The following is a 19,346-nucleotide window of genomic DNA, read 5'->3' as shown; positions in this document are numbered from 1 at the left end:
CGCCGATTGGCCGTCGGGTCGGGGCGGTCGCGGGCGGCGATGGCGGCCGAGTGGGGCCCGGCGGAGCGGTGGCGGGCGGCCCTGCCGCAGCACGCTGCTTTCAGCCGCCTCCGCGAGAGCGGCGCCGCGACCTCCGCCGCCCCGCGCTCCCCGCTGATCCGCAGCCTGCTGCTGGGCCTGGACGGAGACCTGCTGCTATGGGACGGCGAGCGCGGCGCGCTGCTCGACATCGACCTCCGCCGTCTGAGCGGCGCCGAGCCGGAGTTGGGCCGTTACCAGGTAAGCGGTGCGGGGCTCCGCGGGGCTCCGCGGGACGGACGGCGATCTGAGCCCCGGCCCCCTCCCCGCCTGTCTCGGCAGACGCTGCTGTGCATCAATCCGCCGCTGTTCGAGGTGTATCAGACGCTGCTCAGCCCCGCGCGGCACCATGTGGCGCTGATCGGCACCAAAGGGCTCTCGGCCGTGGAGCTGCCCAAACGCTGGGGCAAAAACTCCGAGTTCGAGGGCGGGAAGGCCGTGGTGAACTGCAGGTGGGAGCCGAGCTCCGCTCTCCCTCCCCCTCCCCGTCCCTTCGGAAGCCGCTCCGTCCGTGCGGTCACAGCGGTCGTCTCCGCTCTGTTCCAGCACCATCCCGGTCGCAGAACGGTTCTTCACCAGTTCCACGTCCCTCACCCTGAAGCACGCGGCCTGGTACCCCTGCGAGACCCTGGAGCCCCACATCGTGCTGCTGACTTCGGATAACACCATCAGGTAAAGACTTTTTGCGCCTCACATTTTCTGTGTGTGCGTCCCTTCCAACAGTCGCTGCACACAGAGCAGGGTGAGAGGAATCACAGATGGGCTGCAGCTGATGACCATCACTGCTGCTTCTTCCCTCCAGGATCTATAGCCTGAAGGTGCCCCAGACGCCCATCAAGGTGATTGCGCTCTCAGATGCTGAGGAGGAGACCCTGATCATCAACAAAGGGTTTGTGAGGCTCCTTTCGAAATGCTCTCAATAAGACAAGTTCTGTGTTCTCAGTCCTGTGTAAAGAGTGACAGATCCTCCTGAAAACCCCCTGAAAATTTCTTGCAGCTCAGAAGGCAAATGGGCTCCATCAGAAGAGGGGTGGCAGCAGGGACAGGGAGGTGATTGTCCCTCGTGACGCCCCATCTGCAGTACTGTGTCCAGGTCTGGAGCCCCCAGTATGAGAAAGACAGGGAGCTGTTGGAGAGGGTCCAGAGGAGAGCCACAGAGATGATCAGGGGGCTGGAGCACCTCCATTACAAAGACAGGCTGAGGGAGCTGGGCTTCTTCAGCCTGGAGAAAAGAAGGCTGCGGGGTGACCTCAGTGCAGCTTTCTAGTACCTGAAGGGAGCCTGCAAACAGGAGGGGAGTCAACTCTTTGAAAGGGTTGATAACTGCAGGTCAAGAGGAAATGGTTTTAAATTGAGGGAAGGAAGATTTAAGTTGGAGTTAGGGGAAAATTCTTTACAGAGAGAGTGGTGAGGTGCTGGAACAGCTGCCCAGAGAGGCTGTGGATGCCCTGTCCCTGGAGGTGTTCAATGCCAGGTTGGATGGTCCCTGGGCAGCCTGGTCTGGTATTAAATGTGGAGGTTGGTGGCCCTGCATGTGGCAAGGGTTGGAGATTCATGATCCTTGAGGTCCCTTCCAACTCGGGCCATTCTGTGTGAAAATCCAACAGAGATTTATTCAGGCTTACTGCTCCCACACTCCTGTGCTGGGGCTGCTTCCTGGCACAGTAGTGGTTCTGTTTTTTCCCTAACCTTTCTAAAAGAAGGATGGAACAGACTGCACAGCCTGGTGTTCTTCAGAACAGTCATTTGAACAACACATGTTATCCTTCAGAAGGTTTAAGGCCTTTTTTGTACAGGGAATGCAGGGAAATAGGTTATCTTTGTATTTCCTCCTTGGCCTGATTGGAAAGGAGAAACTTGAAGGCCTCTACCGGGTGAGTCACAGGCTGCTGTACTGCACAGGAGATCCCACTGCCCTCCTCCTTACCCTGTGAGCTGGGCTGGCTGCCGGGCACTTCAGAAACGAGGCCCTGGAGGGGGCTGTTCCCTGCACGCTTCTGTTGCTGAAAGTAGCACGCACCGAAGGACTGATGGGCAGCTGTAATTTGATATACAGATGGATCTCAGTAAATGCTTTTGTTGTCACAGTCACTGCTGACTCAGTTTTGTTCCTGCTTATCCCTAGGAGAGCCTACACAGCGTCGCTGGGAGAGACCGCAGTGGCGTTTGACTTCGGCCCGCTGGTGCCCGTCCCAGTGAGCATTCTTGGGCAGCGAGGCAGTGAAGAAGTGCTGGCTTTTCCACTTTACATTTTATATGAAAATGGAGAGACATTCCTCACTTATATCAACCTGCTGCAGAGGTAGGCTTGCATTCACCCTCAAGTTTCATAGAGTCTTTGTACGTTTGGTTCCAGAGCCACCTCTTCACCTCGCTGGAATTCTGTAATGGATGCTGGGCTGGTTTGTGTTGTAATTTGTTTTATCTCTTTGTGGTAGCGCTGGTAGACTTAAATCCAAGAATAACACGATAACTCCAAACTATTGTGTTTGTTGTTTTAGTTGTCTATTTTTTAATCACCCTCATTCTCTAGTTATCATTCAGTAAACTCCTGCAGGTGGCCATGGGAACTCTGCTCCTACACTTTGTGTTGTGAATGCATCTCCTCTATTCCAGTGCTGGAAATCTTGGCAAGCTGCTCGGCCCTTTGCCCATGCACCCTGCTGCAGAAGACAACTATGGCTACGATGCCTGTGCTGTCCTGTGCCTGCCTTGTATTCCAAATATCCTGGTGATTGCCACTGAATCGGGCATGCTTTATCACTGTGTGGTGCTGGATGCAGAAGAGGATGAGGAGCAGGTACCTGTCTTGTTATTTCTGTGAGCATTTTTGTGTTAAAGTTCCTGCATTCAAGAGGGCAGAATGCCTCGAGGGGAATGCAAGTGCCAAAGCTGCCTTCTCCTGTAATGAGGCAGTGAGTCCTCCTGTTCCAGCCAGTGCCTGTGCTCCTCCTGTGCTCTTGTAAAGGTCAGCTGTGTGTATCCTGCAGGTGCAGCCATTTCAGTCATACCATGAACTATTTGAAAGAGGATGTTCTGAAGAAACCATGTGTTACTGAGCTTCTTAAATGATAAAAAAAAAAAGGGGACTTTAATGAATTTCTCCAACAATTAATACACTTGTCTACCTATAATACGTGACTCAGTGTTATTTATACTTTTATTTCTGTTTAAATGATGTTTTATCGAAGAATTCAATGCTTTTTACAGTCAGAAAAATTGTGGGACCCGAGATCTGATCTTGTTCCTTCCCTGTACGTGTTTGAATGTGTTGAGCTGGAACTTGCACTGAAATTGGCATCAGGAGATGAGGAAGAGCCTTTGGACTCTGATTTCTCTTGCCCAATCAAACTGCATCGAGGTAGAGTTGTGTAGCTCAACTTGTTGTCTTTTAATTCCTTGAAACTACAATCAGGTTATTTAAAAATTATTGTCGTCACAAACAGTATCAGGATAAGCATTATCCTGATTATTATAATGCAGTATCAGGATAAGCATTTGCTTGATGTCTTAAAGCTGTGGAAAATGTGCACAGTCACAGGGGAATTGTCACAAGGCTATTTAGAGACAGGGGCACATATGTAATAGAAAACTCTCAGCTGTGGATTAGAAAGCAGAAGTTGTTGCAGCTGTGGTAATCTATGCATGTAAGCAAAGTGGTACAGCTGTGGGTGGTGATGCTGAGAAGTGCTGGTGCCTGTTTATGAGCCTGTCAGCTGGTGCTGATGTAGGGCAGGAGGATGGGAAGGACAAAGAAGCTGGTCTGCTGGCATTAACTGATCTTCCTTTGAAGCCTGATGGATAGAGACAGATATTGTATAATGCAACTAATTCTAATTAATTCCTGAAGAGTGTATTTACAGATGCTGCAAATGCATTCGATCTACGTGCAGCATTCTAATTCTGTGGCTAATGCATGTAGCTCAGACTTTGAACAGGCACTACTGCAATGAGGACAATAGGCCAATACACACATTGAGCACTGTGCAGGCTTGCAGAATGAGTTTTTCTCTGCAGTGCTTTATGCTCCGTTTGCCGTTTAAATTTCAGATCCCAAATGCCCTACCAGATACCACTGCACACATGAAGCGGGTGTGCACAGCGTGGGGTTGACGTGGATCAGCAAACTGCAGAAGTTCCTTGACTCAGGTGAGGGTGAGACTGTTGTGTGTAGAGGGAAACGGCTGATGTCTGAACACCAATGTTTTCTTAGCAGCAAGCAGGGGGATATTTGGGGGATACTGAGAATGCCTTACCCTGCAAGGTGGATGCTGTGCATTCCAACAGATCTCTTCTTTGCAGATGAAGAAGACAAAGATAGTTTACAAGAGCTGCGTGCAGAGCAGAAGTGCTTTGTCGAGCATATTCTGTGTACAAAGCCATTGCCATGCAGGTAAAAAGCAAAACCTTTCTGCTGCTTCCAAATCAGTGTGTTATTCTGGGAAAACATCTATGATTTGCCCTCTTCTACTGCATTCTTGCTATTAAAGACAATAAAATCGACTTAATAGGATTCAAGTAAAATAAATAAGTAATTTGCAAATCAAGATTCTTAATGTATAGCAGCATGTATAAGCTAAATTCCCTATGAATGTTAGAATTACCTGTCAAAATAGAAGAAATTCCACTTCTGTCTACCTATCCCAGTGCAGCTCTGGGGCTTGCTTCATCTAATAATCCTGATCCTTGATGTGTTCTGTTATCCCTGTGTTAAGACCAAGCTGTGCCTTGAGAGATCTTCTCATTTTTTGAGCTCTGAGTTCCCCACTCAGGGTCAGGAGGCACTGCAGGCATAGGCTGTGTGTTTTCTGTGTCTGCTGCATCTTCTTGCTTTAATAAGGCTTAATCACTTCTGTTGAGTGCTCTGTATTAAACGTAATTAAAATGCAAGAAATAATCATTACTTGTGGTCCAAACACAAGTCAGATGAGTCATCTAGTCAGAAGGGCTCCTGAAGTCATAGTGGATGACAAATAGCCAGTGGTGTGAGTAGTAATGAACCTGTGGGATTGTGGTAGGAGAGGGAAGAAGGTTTCTGGGTCTTGGCAGATTTCTGCTTCTGATTCACAGGCAGCTTGCCTGCATGGGTGCTCCCTCCCTCAGGATGGATGGGTTTGCTTGGTACATTTGAATATCAGATTCCATTTTTTTTGTTTCGCAGGACTCCTGGGGAGTGGTTCTTAGCTTTGTGACCCATGTCTGATTAAGCTGATTGCTGTGAACAGAGCCTTTCCCAAAGAATTTGCACAATTTTCAGGAAGAAAGTATGGTTTTTTGAATGGATGATTCTTCTGTTTTCTTCCCTTCAGGCAATCTGCTCCAGTTAGAGGATTTTGGATAGTATCTGATGTGCTGGGACCCACAATGATCTGCATCACAAATACCTATGAGTGCATCACAAGGCCACTCCTGTACGTGGTTTGTAATTGGACTGAAGTCCATGACTGCCTTACAAAAAGGATGTCAGGATTTCTTATTTTGATTCTTTCACCCTAAATTTCTTCATCTCTCATAGCATGCACTGAAGTTTGCCTACTGAATGTTCCTTGGCAGACCACTTAAGCCTTCAGAGAGAAGTTATTTAATACTGAAAAGGTGCTCTGAGGGGATATAACCAATCTATATCACTTCTAGTAGGGTTAGGACAAACCTTACATCAGTTGCTTTTTGACATCGTTGTTGGCATTTTGTTCACTTTTATAACAAGGAATCTGCATAGCAGAAACTGAAGAGAGATTGGGACATGCTGCTATTGGAGAGCTTGCTTGCCTTGTTACTGAACTGGCTTTTAAATAAGAGGATACTTGAGATTCTTTTCCCTTTTTAGCTATGGCCAAAGAGGGGAATTTTGAGCTCCACCAGCCCTGCTTAGAACTACATTTACAACTGAAGTATTTCATCTTTTAACTTGCTGTTGCAATGTGTGAATTCCGCAGTGGATGAGTTCCTTGTTTTAACTGCTGTTTAAAGTCAGTTGTAGTTTAAGGTTTTTAAGTGCTCTTGATGTTCTTTGGCAGAACTGCAGTCCATCCTGCATCTCCTTCTCTACTGTGTACCAAAGAAGACAAAGATGATGCGACTTCTCCTCTCCGTGTCCTGGCTGAATCACAGCATTCATTTGAGAAGCACATCCAAAGCATCCTGCGGCGTAATTCTGCCAACCCCTTGCTCCTAAAGTTGGTACAAACTTTTTCCTAGGGGAGCAGAAAAGGGAACTCCTTAGAAATGCCACATGCTCATTGTCTCCTGTCTGAACAACACAGCAGCTTGGAAAGAGCAGTTATAGGCATGCAGTTTCTGCAGCAGACTTGTTCCTTTGGATGCAGCCACGAAAGCTGTTTGTCCTGGTTTCTGCTCAGTGTGATGCTAACCTCAGTGCTAGATTAGGCTGCTCAGGCCTTGTCTCGTTGGGTTTTGAGTGTTGTTTTAAAACATCTTGGGATTTTCTCATTAAGAAAACTGTATTACTGCAAAGGGATTTAGTTTTAGCCCCCCCATTTTTGTATCCGAGGCCTTGGAGCTCTTACCATAAATGCTTTAAGTGACAGCCTTTGCAAGGAGCAAGGAAGAGTAGGATTGCAAAAACTTGTCTCCTGTTTATTCAGATCTGCTGATAAAGATGCTGCTCCTCCCCCTGAAGAATGCCTTCAGCTTCTTAGCCGAGCCACGCAAGTGTTCAGGGAGGAATATATACTGAAACAGGATCTGGCAAAAGAGGAAATTCAGCAAAGGTAAGAAAAGACCTTCATAAGTTAAGTGCTGCACGCTGTCTCTGTGGAACCGTGTTACTGAGAACCCAGCACTAAAGCTCCCCTGCTGGAGTAACTCATGTAACTGAGTAAAATGTATTCTGTAACTTCAGTTCGTGTAAGACTTCAATTTCTGGATTACCAGAAATGAAAACTGAGTTACCAAGGAAGCACTCAAGTAAAAATGCTTCTCTTCTGGTGAGAGTCTGCTTGTTGGTCTCCTGTGCTTCAGCATGGCAGGAAATCCTTTGGAACTCCTTTGACCTCAGCAATAATTCTGACAAACCTGCTAAAAAGAAAAATTGCATTATATAAGTTTCTACTTCTTTTGACTGGAGTGGTTGATTTATGTTATAGAATTAGGCCAAAAAGGAAGTGTTCTCATCTGCCCACGTCTTGGTGCCTTCTGTGATATTTGCTATGTGGCCTAAATGCTGACTCAGGTAGATTGTTGTTGGGGTGCTTGAATTTTTTGTGTCTGTTTTTAAGAGTGAAGTTGCTGTGGGGACAGAAGAAGAAACAACTGGAAGACCTTAATTACTGTCGAGAGGAAAAGTGAGTATAATGTGTGTGCATTTATCAAGTTAAAATCAGTAGAGATGCAACTGTAAGTAAAACTTCTCAATTGCATTAAAGGAAAAGTTTGCGAGAAATGGCTGAACGGCTGGCTGACAAGTATGAGGAAGCCAAAGAGAAGCAAGAAGATATTATGAATAGGTGAGTGCAGACTGCCTTCTGTTTCATCACAGATTGCTTGCTGTCGAATGTGTGTGCACCAAGATGAAAGAATGAGAAAGAATGGCAGGCAGTACTGTGCTGGTTGTTTGGAAGACTGGCTTTCTGGAATTATTTTTTTGCAGCTCAGAGATGATATTCAGTACTGAGTTTGCTTGCTGTGAGGGAAGTTGAGTCCTGAGCCCCTAAGACTTAAGCTAAATGACAAAGATGTTTCACAGTTATGTGCAAAACTCTTGTTGTCTGAGCGTAACTTAGTCTAGACTATAAGTTAATTCAGCAATATATCTTTTCTTGCACATGAAGGATGAAGAAAGTGCTTCGTAGTTTCCAATCTCAGCTTCCTGTTATATCAGACAGTGAAAGAGATATGAAGAAAGAACTGCAGACAATCCATGACCAGCTGCAGCACTTGAGCAATGCAATCAGACAGGTGAGATGAAATGTGGCCGGTCATTAAATGATAGCACAGTCCTTCCACACTGACACAAAGCTGCTCTGTTAAATTAGCAGCAGTGGGCTGCAATAAATTCTGAACCTCATTATGAATCTAGATAGAACCTCTGCAACCTAGTGCAAAGCTAAGGAAGTCTCCATGCCATCTCTGGTCCCTGTACTGGTGTTTTCTTCTCTTGTGGAACAGTGCAAAAGCTTGCTGATTTTATCCCAATCAGAGTCAATTTGTTGTGGTGTGATGTGGTTGTAGCTACAATATGCTTTCCCTCTAGTGGGCAGCGCCAACACTGACTGGGACTCCTTCCTTTCATACGTGACTTCTAGGTTAAAATGAAGAAGGAATACCAGCAGAAAAAGATGGAAAAAGGCATCAGCCCACGAAAACCCAGCATCACCCTCAGTGCCTACCAGAGCAAGTGCATCCAAACCGTTCTGAAAGAAGAGTAAGTTCAAGCTTGGATCCTCCTACAGTTTGAATGTAGCATGTACATAAGTTAGCCTTTTCAGGTTTCTAGAGTAAATATTACCTCTCTACACCATGTGGTTGACTCATGCACCACCTGGAGCTTGTAGAGATGGTCTAAAGCATAGAATGTGCCAGCCTGTTAGAGTAGCACTGGTCATATTATGCTACTACTAAATCTGCTTTCAGGTCTCCTTTTGGCAGTCTGTATGAAGTCTGTAATTAACAGAATCACTTAAAACAATATTCCCATTCTGTGCTTCTGTCCTATGAATTGTTTTTATTATTGACTGTCACCAAACAAAAATGACTTGCAGCTTTTTTATTTGAATTTATTTTTCTTGAAGGGGAGAACGCATAAGGGAAATGGTAAAGCAGATCAATGACATCAGAGGCCACGTGAACTTCTAACATCTCCAAGAGAATAAACCTACAATAAAAGGCTGGATAAGTTTTCATTATTCCGTAGTAATTCTCCTTACATATATTCAACATTCATACACTGAACAATATGTCTTTTCTTTATTATTTTGTAAAGATCAATTATGAATTAAAATACTTTTCATAAGACTCCTCACATGCTGTGGTCTTTGCATTTCTCCTGGCAGGACACAGTGCAGCAGGCTATTTCAAACCTTAAGTACAATAGTTAATACTCACAGCTAGCTTAGAAGTGAGGGAAAAGGTACCACTGTTTCCTTCAGAAAACTGCCTGGGGTTTGTCTGTCAGCCATCTCCTGCCTTTGATCCATGGCACAGTGACTGCAGTGGAAGCCTGTGGCAGAAGGCAGAGTAGAAAGACCAGAGAAGCGCGTACACTTCAGCAGCTTTTTTTAATTGGGAACACTTTCTTCATAAAGGACACACCTTCAATACAGTTAACAAATGGTTACACTTGAATTCTGTAGACAGCAGAATTCTACATCCACAATTGCACAGGACACCAATGGCTTGGTTCACTGGAATGCAGTATTAACTTCCAAAGACTCAGTTTGCCTTTCTCAAAAGCTGGCACTCTTGACATTAAAAGGCCAATTATCTGCTGTAGACAAACTTCAGTGGACAATAAATAATTCTTGTTCCTCCCCCTCCCTCCCACACTTCCCCTTTCAAAAAGGTGACGTGGTCAAGCTCAGTTTTGAAAAGTAGTACTGCACTGCTACAAAAGTGGCACGGCAAGAGGTGCCAAAGTAAAGCTGTAAGGAAAGGAGGGCTGTTATTACCTGTTAGGTAACTAGGTTACCGTACATGCTGCAAGAACACTTTTTGTACAGATTAAGACTATACAAGTATAGGAATGCATACAAAACTTGATCTTGCCCCTTTTACAGACTGCATAAATAAAATCCAGCTTTCTAATCCGCTCACTGTGTATCAGAGCTGAACTGTCAGGTTAGAATTAGCGCCTGTTAAAAAAACACAAACTCTTACTGAGTGAGGAGAACCTACCACCCCATTCAAAACAAGCTCCAGAAAGCCAAGAACTGGAGGGAAGAGTGTTTAGTCTCTGATTTATTATAAGCGATATCATCATAATCCACTGAGTGAGCATCTACAGCTTTACAGCAAGAGTTTTTAACTGCCCTTCATTGACAGTAGTTTAATAAGTGCTCTGCAAATTTGGCACTTTCATTTTCTTTTTTGAAGGCCACTTTACACCTTCTTACATTTGCGTTCAGCCAAAGCTTGAGTTACCACCTCTGAAGCCGTGCTTTCCTTCCCCAGCAGGACATTTGGTTGTAGCATCGCCCACCACTTTTGTGGATGGGTAAGCTTCTAATTTTAAAATAAATTTTTAAAAGGGATGGCCAGCAGTTGGTGAAAAAGATCACTCACTCAGCCTCAAAATGGCCATAGTACTAAAACAGGGGTAAGGGTGCACAATGGAGTAAGGTGGTACAAAGGAAAACAATCACATCATCGCTGTATTTCCTTCCTCTCCAAACCAAAGGATGTCACTCCAGTGACACATGCAGTACTGGTTCACAGCCAAGGAACTCAGCAGCCAGCACCACTCCTTTCAGTGCTTTTCAGTCCCTGCTGAGCCCTACTCCACACACCTCCAGCCTTAGACCAGGCCTGCAGGCCATCACTGGCCACTGGGAAAAGCACACAAGCATGCATACGGACACAAACACACGTACAACTTCATTCTGCAACTGCTGTAATTGTTGCTGTGTCTATGAATGATCACAGGCCCATCTCTCCCTCAACTGCTCTCCTCTATGGACTGCAGAAAGGCTCCCTGCAGCCATCATCACCTGCAATCTGACATCACCATGCCTACAGAAAGTCATTCGTAAAAATTCACTAAGGAAAAACCTCACCAGCCCTGCACAGTCCAAAATGATCAGCCATGGCCATGGTTGAGGGGAAGGCAAGAACAGGCAGGAAGATGGGGCTGCTGACAATAGGTACTGACAGTCAGACTAGAAAGGGATGCTGAAATGCCATTAACAGTTCTCTTGCATTAGAAAAACAGTCCATAAACTCAATTAAAAGTTCTTTTTCAGCATGTGTCTTCAGGTACAATTCCTCAAGCATTCAGCTTGCTCAGAAGATGCACGTCATCATTGTAGTTTAACCAGACAACAACAGGCTTCCTTAAATCACTGCTGCACAGGTTAACAACCAGTAACCAGTTAAGAGCCAGTTTTATGGAAGGAAGAGAATGCAGGAAAAAAGCCTTCCAGTCTGCAGCTCCTTAATAAAGCCCACCCAAGATTTTTATCCAACAGAATACAATGCTAACCCTTGGAAAACTGAATGCAAAACATCTGCTATTAGATTTCTGCATCAGAAGGCAGCTGCTCTCACCTCACAGTTCAGTAAATGCTGAGATAAAGAACCTAAGTGCCAAGATAAAGAACCTAAGTCACACTTCAACTTCTTTTAAATGAAACAAGGATGCATTTGGAAGATGACAACCCTGCCATCTATTACTCTAGTTGTTACTAAGGTAGGAAGAATGGGTTTGAAGTGTCAGCATTACGAAAGAAATTAATTTCTAGGGTGAATAAAATGCCTTATTTCTTGGAATAAATGATAAGCAACTGAGCTCATATGCTTCTTTTTGGCTGTTTTTAAGGCATTCCTCTCCAAAACCACCTGTCCTAACTTCATGTCAGTAGCAGACATACACTGCTAAAATAGGATTTAAGTACCTAACAAAATATAGTTATGTGCATTACAGTACAGAGCATTCTCTGTCACTTCTGTTTTTTTCATCATCACCAGATCTATGGTATGCAAAGATAACAGTAAACAATAGCAGAAAGCTTAAGATATAAATTCTGGACAATAACAAGCTGCTCTCTCAGCCTCTTCTCTTCAAATTGAGTCTTTGCTAGGGACTAGTCCAAGAACTCAATATGCACCACCACTATTACCACATCCGTACATTAAAGTGTTCCTATTCAACTGCGTGCATGAAACTCCACTAAAAGGAGAAAAAGGAGGAATGCTTATGTTACCATCGTGTTACTCATATAAAAATCCCAAACCTACAGCCTGATCAATCACAAGAATGTCCTGCCTTAGCCGTTACACAGTGTCATTTAAATGCATGCTTACAGAAATACAGGACAGCGTACGAATCAACTCTGAGCAATAACACAATACTGTACTTCTAAGTAAGAGATGCACTGCACCTTTCCAACTTGAACCAGCAGAATAATGCAGCTCCAGCAGTTTGTGCTCTGTGACAGAGTGCCATCACTGTTTTGGATACTATTAAAACTGACCCAGAAGAGGAGGGTGAAACTGACTTTGCTTTGTTTAACATCTTACCTTGACCATGCCTGGTGCCACCTACCAGAGCAGAGCTGCCCTTTGCCAGTACTCAGACAACACACAGGGTTTTTGCTAACATATTTTCTTCACGTGGAGAAGGAATTACTGGTACTGCTCAGCTTTCAAGATGAGAAAGAACTAGCTGTAATTCCAGGTTTTAAGTTACATTTGTGAAAAGTGATTACAGAACAGTGCATTTCTTGTGCTTTTCTTTAAGGATCAGAATCCAGAGGAAGCATTTCAAGGAGCTACGTTCTCAGTACAGTTTTCAGAGTTTTCTGGATTGGCATTTATCTGTTCAGGAGACACACAGCTCACTTGTGACCATCACATTTCAGCAGCATTCATATTCTTCAACACAAAGTCAATGGTTAAAAAAAATACAACACTGAGTTATGAAATAAGATCAATATCCAGTGTCCTGCTAATAAAGTCATATTTTAATATAAAATATTCATACAGCATACTCTACACCTCATTCTCTCTGCTAGCTGAATACTGTTACTGACTATTCAAACAGAAAAACTTCAACCACTTTGCTCTTCAATGTTTGGGAGGGACAATATGGTTTCCAGCAGCTACTTTGATCACAGTATTGGGGGGAAAGGAAAAAGGGAAAAAACAGGGGGTAAATGTTCCAAAATTCTACATCAGGTTACGAAGTTGGCTGAAAGAGGGGAAGTTTTTCAGAATGTAAGGACTGATCCCACTCAGTGGAACATGAAACACCGCACTCATTAGTGTTTCCATTAGAAAGTTCTCCTTCCTACACAACAAGTCACTCTTGTGCTCTCTTCCTGCCCAGCACAAAACCTTTTCCCCTCTAGAAACAAAACTTAGTCATTGCTCCCCTCTGTTGTCTTCTGCTCTTTCAGTTAGAGTTAAATAATAATTAATGTTGCTATAAAGATGAGTTAAAAACCCCAAACGCAGCCTTGGAGCACGCTCCTCAGGGTGTCATGTTTCAGGAAGCTGATTAATGTCCGTCAGTTTTGTGTCATTCAGGATTGCACGGATTCTCTCCAGGGAATCTGCCTGCCGGATCCGCTCCAGCTGCACCTATGGAGAACAACAGACACAATGAGTGAGTAAAACCAGAACTGAGCAATCACATTTAGAACTTAGCAACCCCTACTGCACAAGCAGATGAGACATCAAATTATCATTGGCTGAAAAATGCAAGGCTTGAAGGAACACAAATTTAATTCAGAACCAAGAATGTGTGGTGGAAAGACATAAGGTTGCTGCGTTTTTAAGATACAGGCTACACTCTAGAGTGCCCAAGCAATCCTCCATCTTCCCTCTGCTTTGTCTAATAACCAGCCACTCACCACAGAGGTCAGGCAAACTGGAGGAGATGTCTCAAGCAACATAAACTTTCATGGAAGTAACAGACATGCCTGACACACACCTTCAGGCCTCTCAAGATTAAAGCTAAAACACTTCCAGAGGAGCTCCCTTTGCCAAGTGCAGTCCTGTTACTTGCTTTTCTGATAAACTCTCAAGTCACTTCATGCTGAAAAATCCCCAGCAGAACTGCAAATAAATTAATGCAGAGAGATCATAATTTATTTGGAGGGGGAGCAAGCTTCTTGTTAGCATCTGAGTTTTCTGCTGTAAATTCCCAGCCTCTGGTTAACTGATTTTTAATTCTCCTTCATTGCAGATACCTAAACTTGGCCAGTCGACACCTCACCCAGCAGCAAGATACCCAAATTCTCATTCAGCAGTAATCTCTCTTCTTGTGTTAGACAGCAGACTTTGTACTATGGACAGCAGATACAGCACAAACCATTGCATAAACATTGAAAACATAAACAGAAGCTAAAATGTAATGACTGCTTAGGGGCAGAAAAACAAAGTACACAGCTACAACACGCTCACTGAGGTAACTACTGAAGGCCTTCCACGCTGCCTGCAGGTTTTGAAAGAACATTGCATGTCTTCAAAGTAGTGTGCACATTTTTGCTCTTGGAACTGCACTCACCAGCCCATGCTGTACTTTAGAAAGGGAGGATGATAATAAGCAAGAAACAATTGCACCAGCCAGCAGAATTCAATAGTCCCTCTTGTACTAGGTATGCCTCCAGAAAGAATCAGAACAAAAGAAGACAGTTCCCCCTACTGTCCATCCACCTGAGCTCTGTTTAGTAAATAATCTCCTACATTCCTGTGTTTGTTTTCCAAATAAACCTGAACTCCTGACTCAAAACAATCTGTACTAACTCTGCTGAATTTCACTCAGTGGACTCAGCAAGAACCCAAAGGAGAGAGAGCACCAAACTTCAGCGTATCACTTGTGAACAAGGATCCCAGTGGTTCTGATGGGGAGCAAATCCAAAAAACAGACACTGAAAGTGAGATCTATCTAACCTTGCCCCCTGAGGATAACACCATCCTGCAAACACTGCATCTACAGCTCCCTTGGTGCTCTGTACAGTTAACAGTAAGAGAGAGATCAGGTGGATTTAGCCTTGATGAAGACCCCTGCCAGAACTCACTGTGCCATCACCACCCACATATTCCACCTCTTGGAGGACATACAAGGAGAGAAAAGCAACAATAACAAGGATAAGACTTGGATAGCATAAAAAGAAAGCAGTAAGTACAGCATGAAGAAGAACCATTCCATATATTCAGGACCAAACAGTAAAAGTTCCTGATTCTGTCCTCAAATTTTTCACACTATAAAATGCAACATGGTGTGTCATATAGTAAAGAAGTCAGGAAATGGACAATGAAATGATGAAATGCTGGGGCACAAAATTACTGTCTTTTATTACTCTCTAGAGTTTATCACAGTAACTGTACATCTTTGTTGCTGAGAACAGGTTGAAATCAATAATCAGAATTAAACCCTCTGATATAAATATTATACTAGCAATACCTAATCAGTTTACTACACTAATAACTCTAAAGATTTTTCATAAATATCAACACAAGGAAAAATTTTAACTGCTGTAACTTATTTTAGCTCCATAGAAGCAGACACACACCTCACAGGTGGCACTGCCCTTACCTGAAGTGTCTGAGAAAGCTTTACAAAATCTCTCTGCACTTGCTCACTGACATCTAGTTCAGTCTGCAGCCTCTGAGCTTTATTCTTCTCTTCAAACACCAGCTGCTCAAGGTTTGCCTGCAGAGAAAAAGAGCCTTTATGCTACGTTTAAACAGCACAAAAAAAAAAAAAAAGAGAAACTTGCATAAACTGATTATAGCACAATACTGGAGCAAGAAAACACGGTTATTATCAGCAAGCTGGCAAGAAACTAATCCAGTCAATCTACACTTCAGTTTTACAAAATGCAAAATATGGGGCTAATACTCATCAGTCAAGTATTATCATGATTAGATAGGTTCAAGTATGAAAAAGTCCCATGTCTTTTAACAGCAGTATGCTCAGGGATCTCAAAATGAAGAAGCATCATTCTGAGTTTCTTTGCAACCTGATTGTAGATGAAGGGCAGTAACCTGCTGATGAAAATGTAATTATCTTGCTATCTTTAATTTTAGTCAAAGAAGTCTTTGGGGGAGGGAGAGGAGAGAAGAGAAATAATAATTGTGATCTGATTTCTCTTTTTTTTCTTCTTCTTCTTCTATCTGTCGAAGTAGGGCTCCTTCCTTCAGCAACAGAACAATAACGTTTATTCAGAACTATTAGAGCATTCAGACCAAGGCTGGTTGATCAAGAAGCTTTCTTCAATTTTATCTTTGGAGGACAACCCATAAGAGATATTAAAGTCAGCAGCAACTCAGATCCAGTGCTTTAAAACTCCAAGTGCTAAGTGATGGGAACAAGGATTTAAATCCAGAAGATTTAAAACTGGATTTTAAACCAGCAGAGATTATTTCACTCCAGAATCTTACCAACATTCCAAAACTTCCTCTCCCATTCTTAGGTAGTGATATATCCTCTGGATAGAGCCTGATTATCAAAGAAGATGTACATGTACTTTACTGTACATAACCTGGACATATCTACCTTTGCTGCTGTTTCCTTCTTCAGCTGTTCTTCCAGAGTGTTCTTTGTTTCCTGCAGACTCTCCAGCTGCTGTAGGCTTTCCTGTGAAGAACTTTCTAACTATATAATTAAGAACAAAGCAAAACGATTAACCAAAATTTCTGGCACTTCCATTTCTCACAGTCCCTCCACTCAGGAAGTCTATGTGCCTCTCCAGGGATTCAGAAATGAACCTAAGCAATATTTCTAAGGATACAGAAAGCACAATCTGTTTTTCTCTTTTTTTTTTCAGAGCTGGAGAGAAGTAGCCAAAGCTAATGTTTTGGTTATTAATTAGGTAACCTAATGTTAGCTAGAAATTAGCTAAGTTAATCTTTAGGTTACAGATTAATAAACAGAAAAAACACCTTTTAAGCACCAGACCTATAAAAGTATGAAGTCAGACTCTGGCACTAATTCAGCAATTCTATCCTTCAGAGTTCCAGAAATGACCCAATGTATTTCCTTTGAAATGGCTACAGAAGAGGTTTATAACACAGCTGTATGTACACTCTTAGCTGCTGCTGAGGGTTGCAATACATTGAGAGCATCCAGTACGTCAGTGCTGTTAGTAAGAAAATTTTCAAGTGCCTATAATGGTGTTCCCTCCTACAGAAGGTTTATGTACATCAGTCCTCCACCATCCACAAGCAAATTGAGAGGAAGGAACAAGAATGTGGCATATTTTAGTCTCCCTAGTTCAGCTCTCTTTCTCTCCCAGTGGCAGGCAGACTAAACACAAATATATATTTATTACTGATATGTCTAAGGCAGTTGGGAAAAAAAGGTAATTTTCTCAGATATTAAGAAGGCAATGTCAAAGACACCAAAACAGTGCTGCTTTCAAAGTCCTGACAGAACTAGCAGAAAAAAAGAATACTATTTTCTTTGTTTAAACACATGTAAAAACCCTACAGTGAAAGGGCTCCTTACCTGTTCTTTCTCTGCTTTTATTCTTTCCAGTTCAGCTTTTAAACTGGAAATGGAAGCTGAAAAACAACAATATTAAAGCTTGAATGCAAGAAAAATCGCATCTTCAATTACCCATTTTGAGACTTTTACCCCTGCTCACCGATTTCCTCTTTGCAATTCTCTATTTCCAGCTGTAGAGTTTCTTCTATGTTCTCTTTCAAATATTGTTCAGCTTGAATCTGTTCTTTTAAGAATAAAATCTCTGCCTTAAGTTTCTCCTCAAGGTGATCTGCTGCTGTCCTCACACTAATGATGTCTTCACGATATTTTAAAATCAGCTCCCGGAGCTCCTGAATCAACGATGAGCAAGGAGTTGTGTTACGATAGTCAGATATGCAAAGTACCATGTCTCTATCAAGTTGTGCTACCCCAACGTTTGCTCCACCATACCAGATCTTGCACCCAGCAAGATATTACAACAGAACTACAGTGAGTTTACTTGGTCATGGTGAATGAGAAGCTTGTAAAGATGCTTGTCTCCATAGGGTTATTTATTGCCCGCTCTCCTGCCTTTCGCTCCCTACTCCAACCCATCTTTTAAGCTTGGTGTGCTCAAGTTGTGAGTGAGTGGACATAGACAGGATATCTCTTGCTTTTTCGAGGCTCATGATTATCACTGGCTTAAACTTTAATGCCTAGGCAGAAAATAAAACAATGGACTTAATTTAGTGAATCAACACTTGCAATGGAACCGTGGTGATTGAGGGGTTTGCAGATTAAGAAGTAAGTAGCTGTTGGGTCAGAATAACAGAAATTAATACTCTGAAGCACATTCATAACACAGCTCACAATCACCAGTGGGAATCAGATAAATGGTTCTGTACATCATAGAATATCGGGTTCTAATCCAGAATATTGTTCAGTATATTGCTTTGAGGCAGCTTTTGGATAAAGAAGCATCTTCCAGTGACAAGTCACACATGTTGTTTGTGTTAATGATTTTAAAATGTTTTACCTCTGCTGCTTCTGGTAGAATGAAATCTTCAGCTTGTTGCAAAGACACATGTAAGCTATGTTTTCCTTGAAGACTTTCATTATCTTTCTGCAGTCTCACCAACTCTTCTGAAACCTGCTCCCTTGACTGCGTCAGGACAGCCTTCCAATAAAAGGAAAAGCATAAGTTCTCACTTAGGATCATGTTCAGATCTCTTCATGTCCTACTTACTATCACTGCTTTCAAAAGTCTGGTGGATTTTTTGTAAAAGAAAGGAAACAAATGGGTTTGTGGATCAAAATTATCAATCCCCTCTGCTGCCTGGCTTACGCATTAGAAATAAAGGCAGATGAAAAGAAGCAAGCAGTAAACAGAGGACTGACAGATTTCCCAGTTTTCTTCCATATTTATCCATTAGCTAGCTGTGCTCATGCAGAAAATACATTTCAGGAACTGCCAGAGCTGTTTATTAAAGTCATGTAACAGCTCTGCTGTAAGCTCAGGTTATTAACCTTAAACACTCAACCTGAAATTTCCAGTGGTGGGAAGCTGCCTCCTATGCCTTCTAACATCAAACAGCTCATCCTTTGCAAAGAACAAGTATTAAGAAAACATAGTTTTGCCTGCATTACAAAATAAATAAATCCAGTGAAATTTTTTGAGAGGAATCATAGCTCAGATGTCTTTGTATGAGTATTGTAGGTGGACACTTCTGAAAAGGAAACGCAGATCAATACGTTCTCTGAATCTCCTGCATCTCCAGTAGGCACTACCTCACACTGAACACCAAACAGAACGTATCTACAAGTGATATCCTGCAGGACGCCAGAAATGCAATACTAAGATTGAGAGGAAGGAATCTTTCCTCCCAGCACTGCTGCATAAGGAAGGACAAAAGAAGAAGCCTGATTCCAATACAGAAGGGAATTGATTGGTTTAAGGAAGTCAGATTTCATTCTGCCCTAGAAAATGAGGTCCTATTCCTGTCCCCTGGCATAATTCCTACGTGAGACTCAAAATAGTTTTTAAAAAGTAAGCTCCCAGACATACCACTTTCTGGGTATTAGGGCTGATATTTTAAGTCTGACCTGCTAAAACATTGAGCATTCATCTCAAGCTGAAGAAAGTCTACTTCATCTTCAGATTTGAGGTGAAATGGGATATTAA

The 19,346-nt window shown here is 42.9% G+C and overlaps 2 protein-coding genes across 5 annotated transcripts in view; one reads left to right on the top strand and one right to left on the bottom strand.

The window, feature by feature from the left end:
- The first annotated feature begins 11 nt into the window (after positions 1-11).
- NUP88 (nucleoporin 88) lies at positions 12-9,051 on the top strand. The gene is made up of 17 exons (XM_048966524.1): positions 12-279; positions 361-530; positions 625-750; positions 881-967; positions 2,204-2,380; positions 2,695-2,878; positions 3,289-3,439; positions 4,129-4,227; positions 4,381-4,471; positions 5,388-5,489; positions 6,096-6,254; positions 6,684-6,809; positions 7,317-7,382; positions 7,464-7,544; positions 7,869-7,995; positions 8,343-8,461; positions 8,829-9,051. The coding sequence occupies exons 1-17, from the start codon at positions 40-42 to the stop codon at positions 8,890-8,892; spliced, it is 2,169 nt and encodes a 722-aa protein (XP_048822481.1). The 5' UTR covers positions 12-39; the 3' UTR covers positions 8,893-9,051.
- A 127-nt stretch (positions 9,052-9,178) lies between these two features.
- RABEP1 (rabaptin, RAB GTPase binding effector protein 1) overlaps positions 9,179-19,346 on the bottom strand; it is a 44,281-nt gene continuing 34,113 nt past the window's right edge. For all 4 annotated transcript variants that reach the window (XM_048966519.1, XM_048966521.1, XM_048966520.1 and 1 more), the window contains 6 exons: positions 18,201-18,341; positions 17,346-17,535; positions 17,207-17,262; positions 16,256-16,354; positions 15,293-15,409; positions 9,179-13,332 (listed from right to left, as the gene is read on the bottom strand). In XM_048966519.1, the coding sequence (XP_048822476.1) occupies positions 13,231-13,332; positions 15,293-15,409; positions 16,256-16,354; positions 17,207-17,262; positions 17,346-17,535; positions 18,201-18,341 (705 nt within the window). In that variant the 3' untranslated portion in view covers positions 9,179-13,230. The remainder of the gene's footprint in view (positions 13,333-15,292; positions 15,410-16,255; positions 16,355-17,206; positions 17,263-17,345; positions 17,536-18,200; positions 18,342-19,346) is intronic.

This window comes from Lagopus muta, chromosome 20 (genome assembly GCF_023343835.1).
Source record: "Lagopus muta isolate bLagMut1 chromosome 20, bLagMut1 primary, whole genome shotgun sequence".
Lineage (NCBI taxonomy): Eukaryota > Metazoa > Chordata > Aves > Galliformes > Phasianidae > Lagopus > Lagopus muta.
The sequence above is the reverse complement of the archived record's forward strand: the minus strand, read 5'-3'. Positions and strand labels throughout refer to the sequence as shown.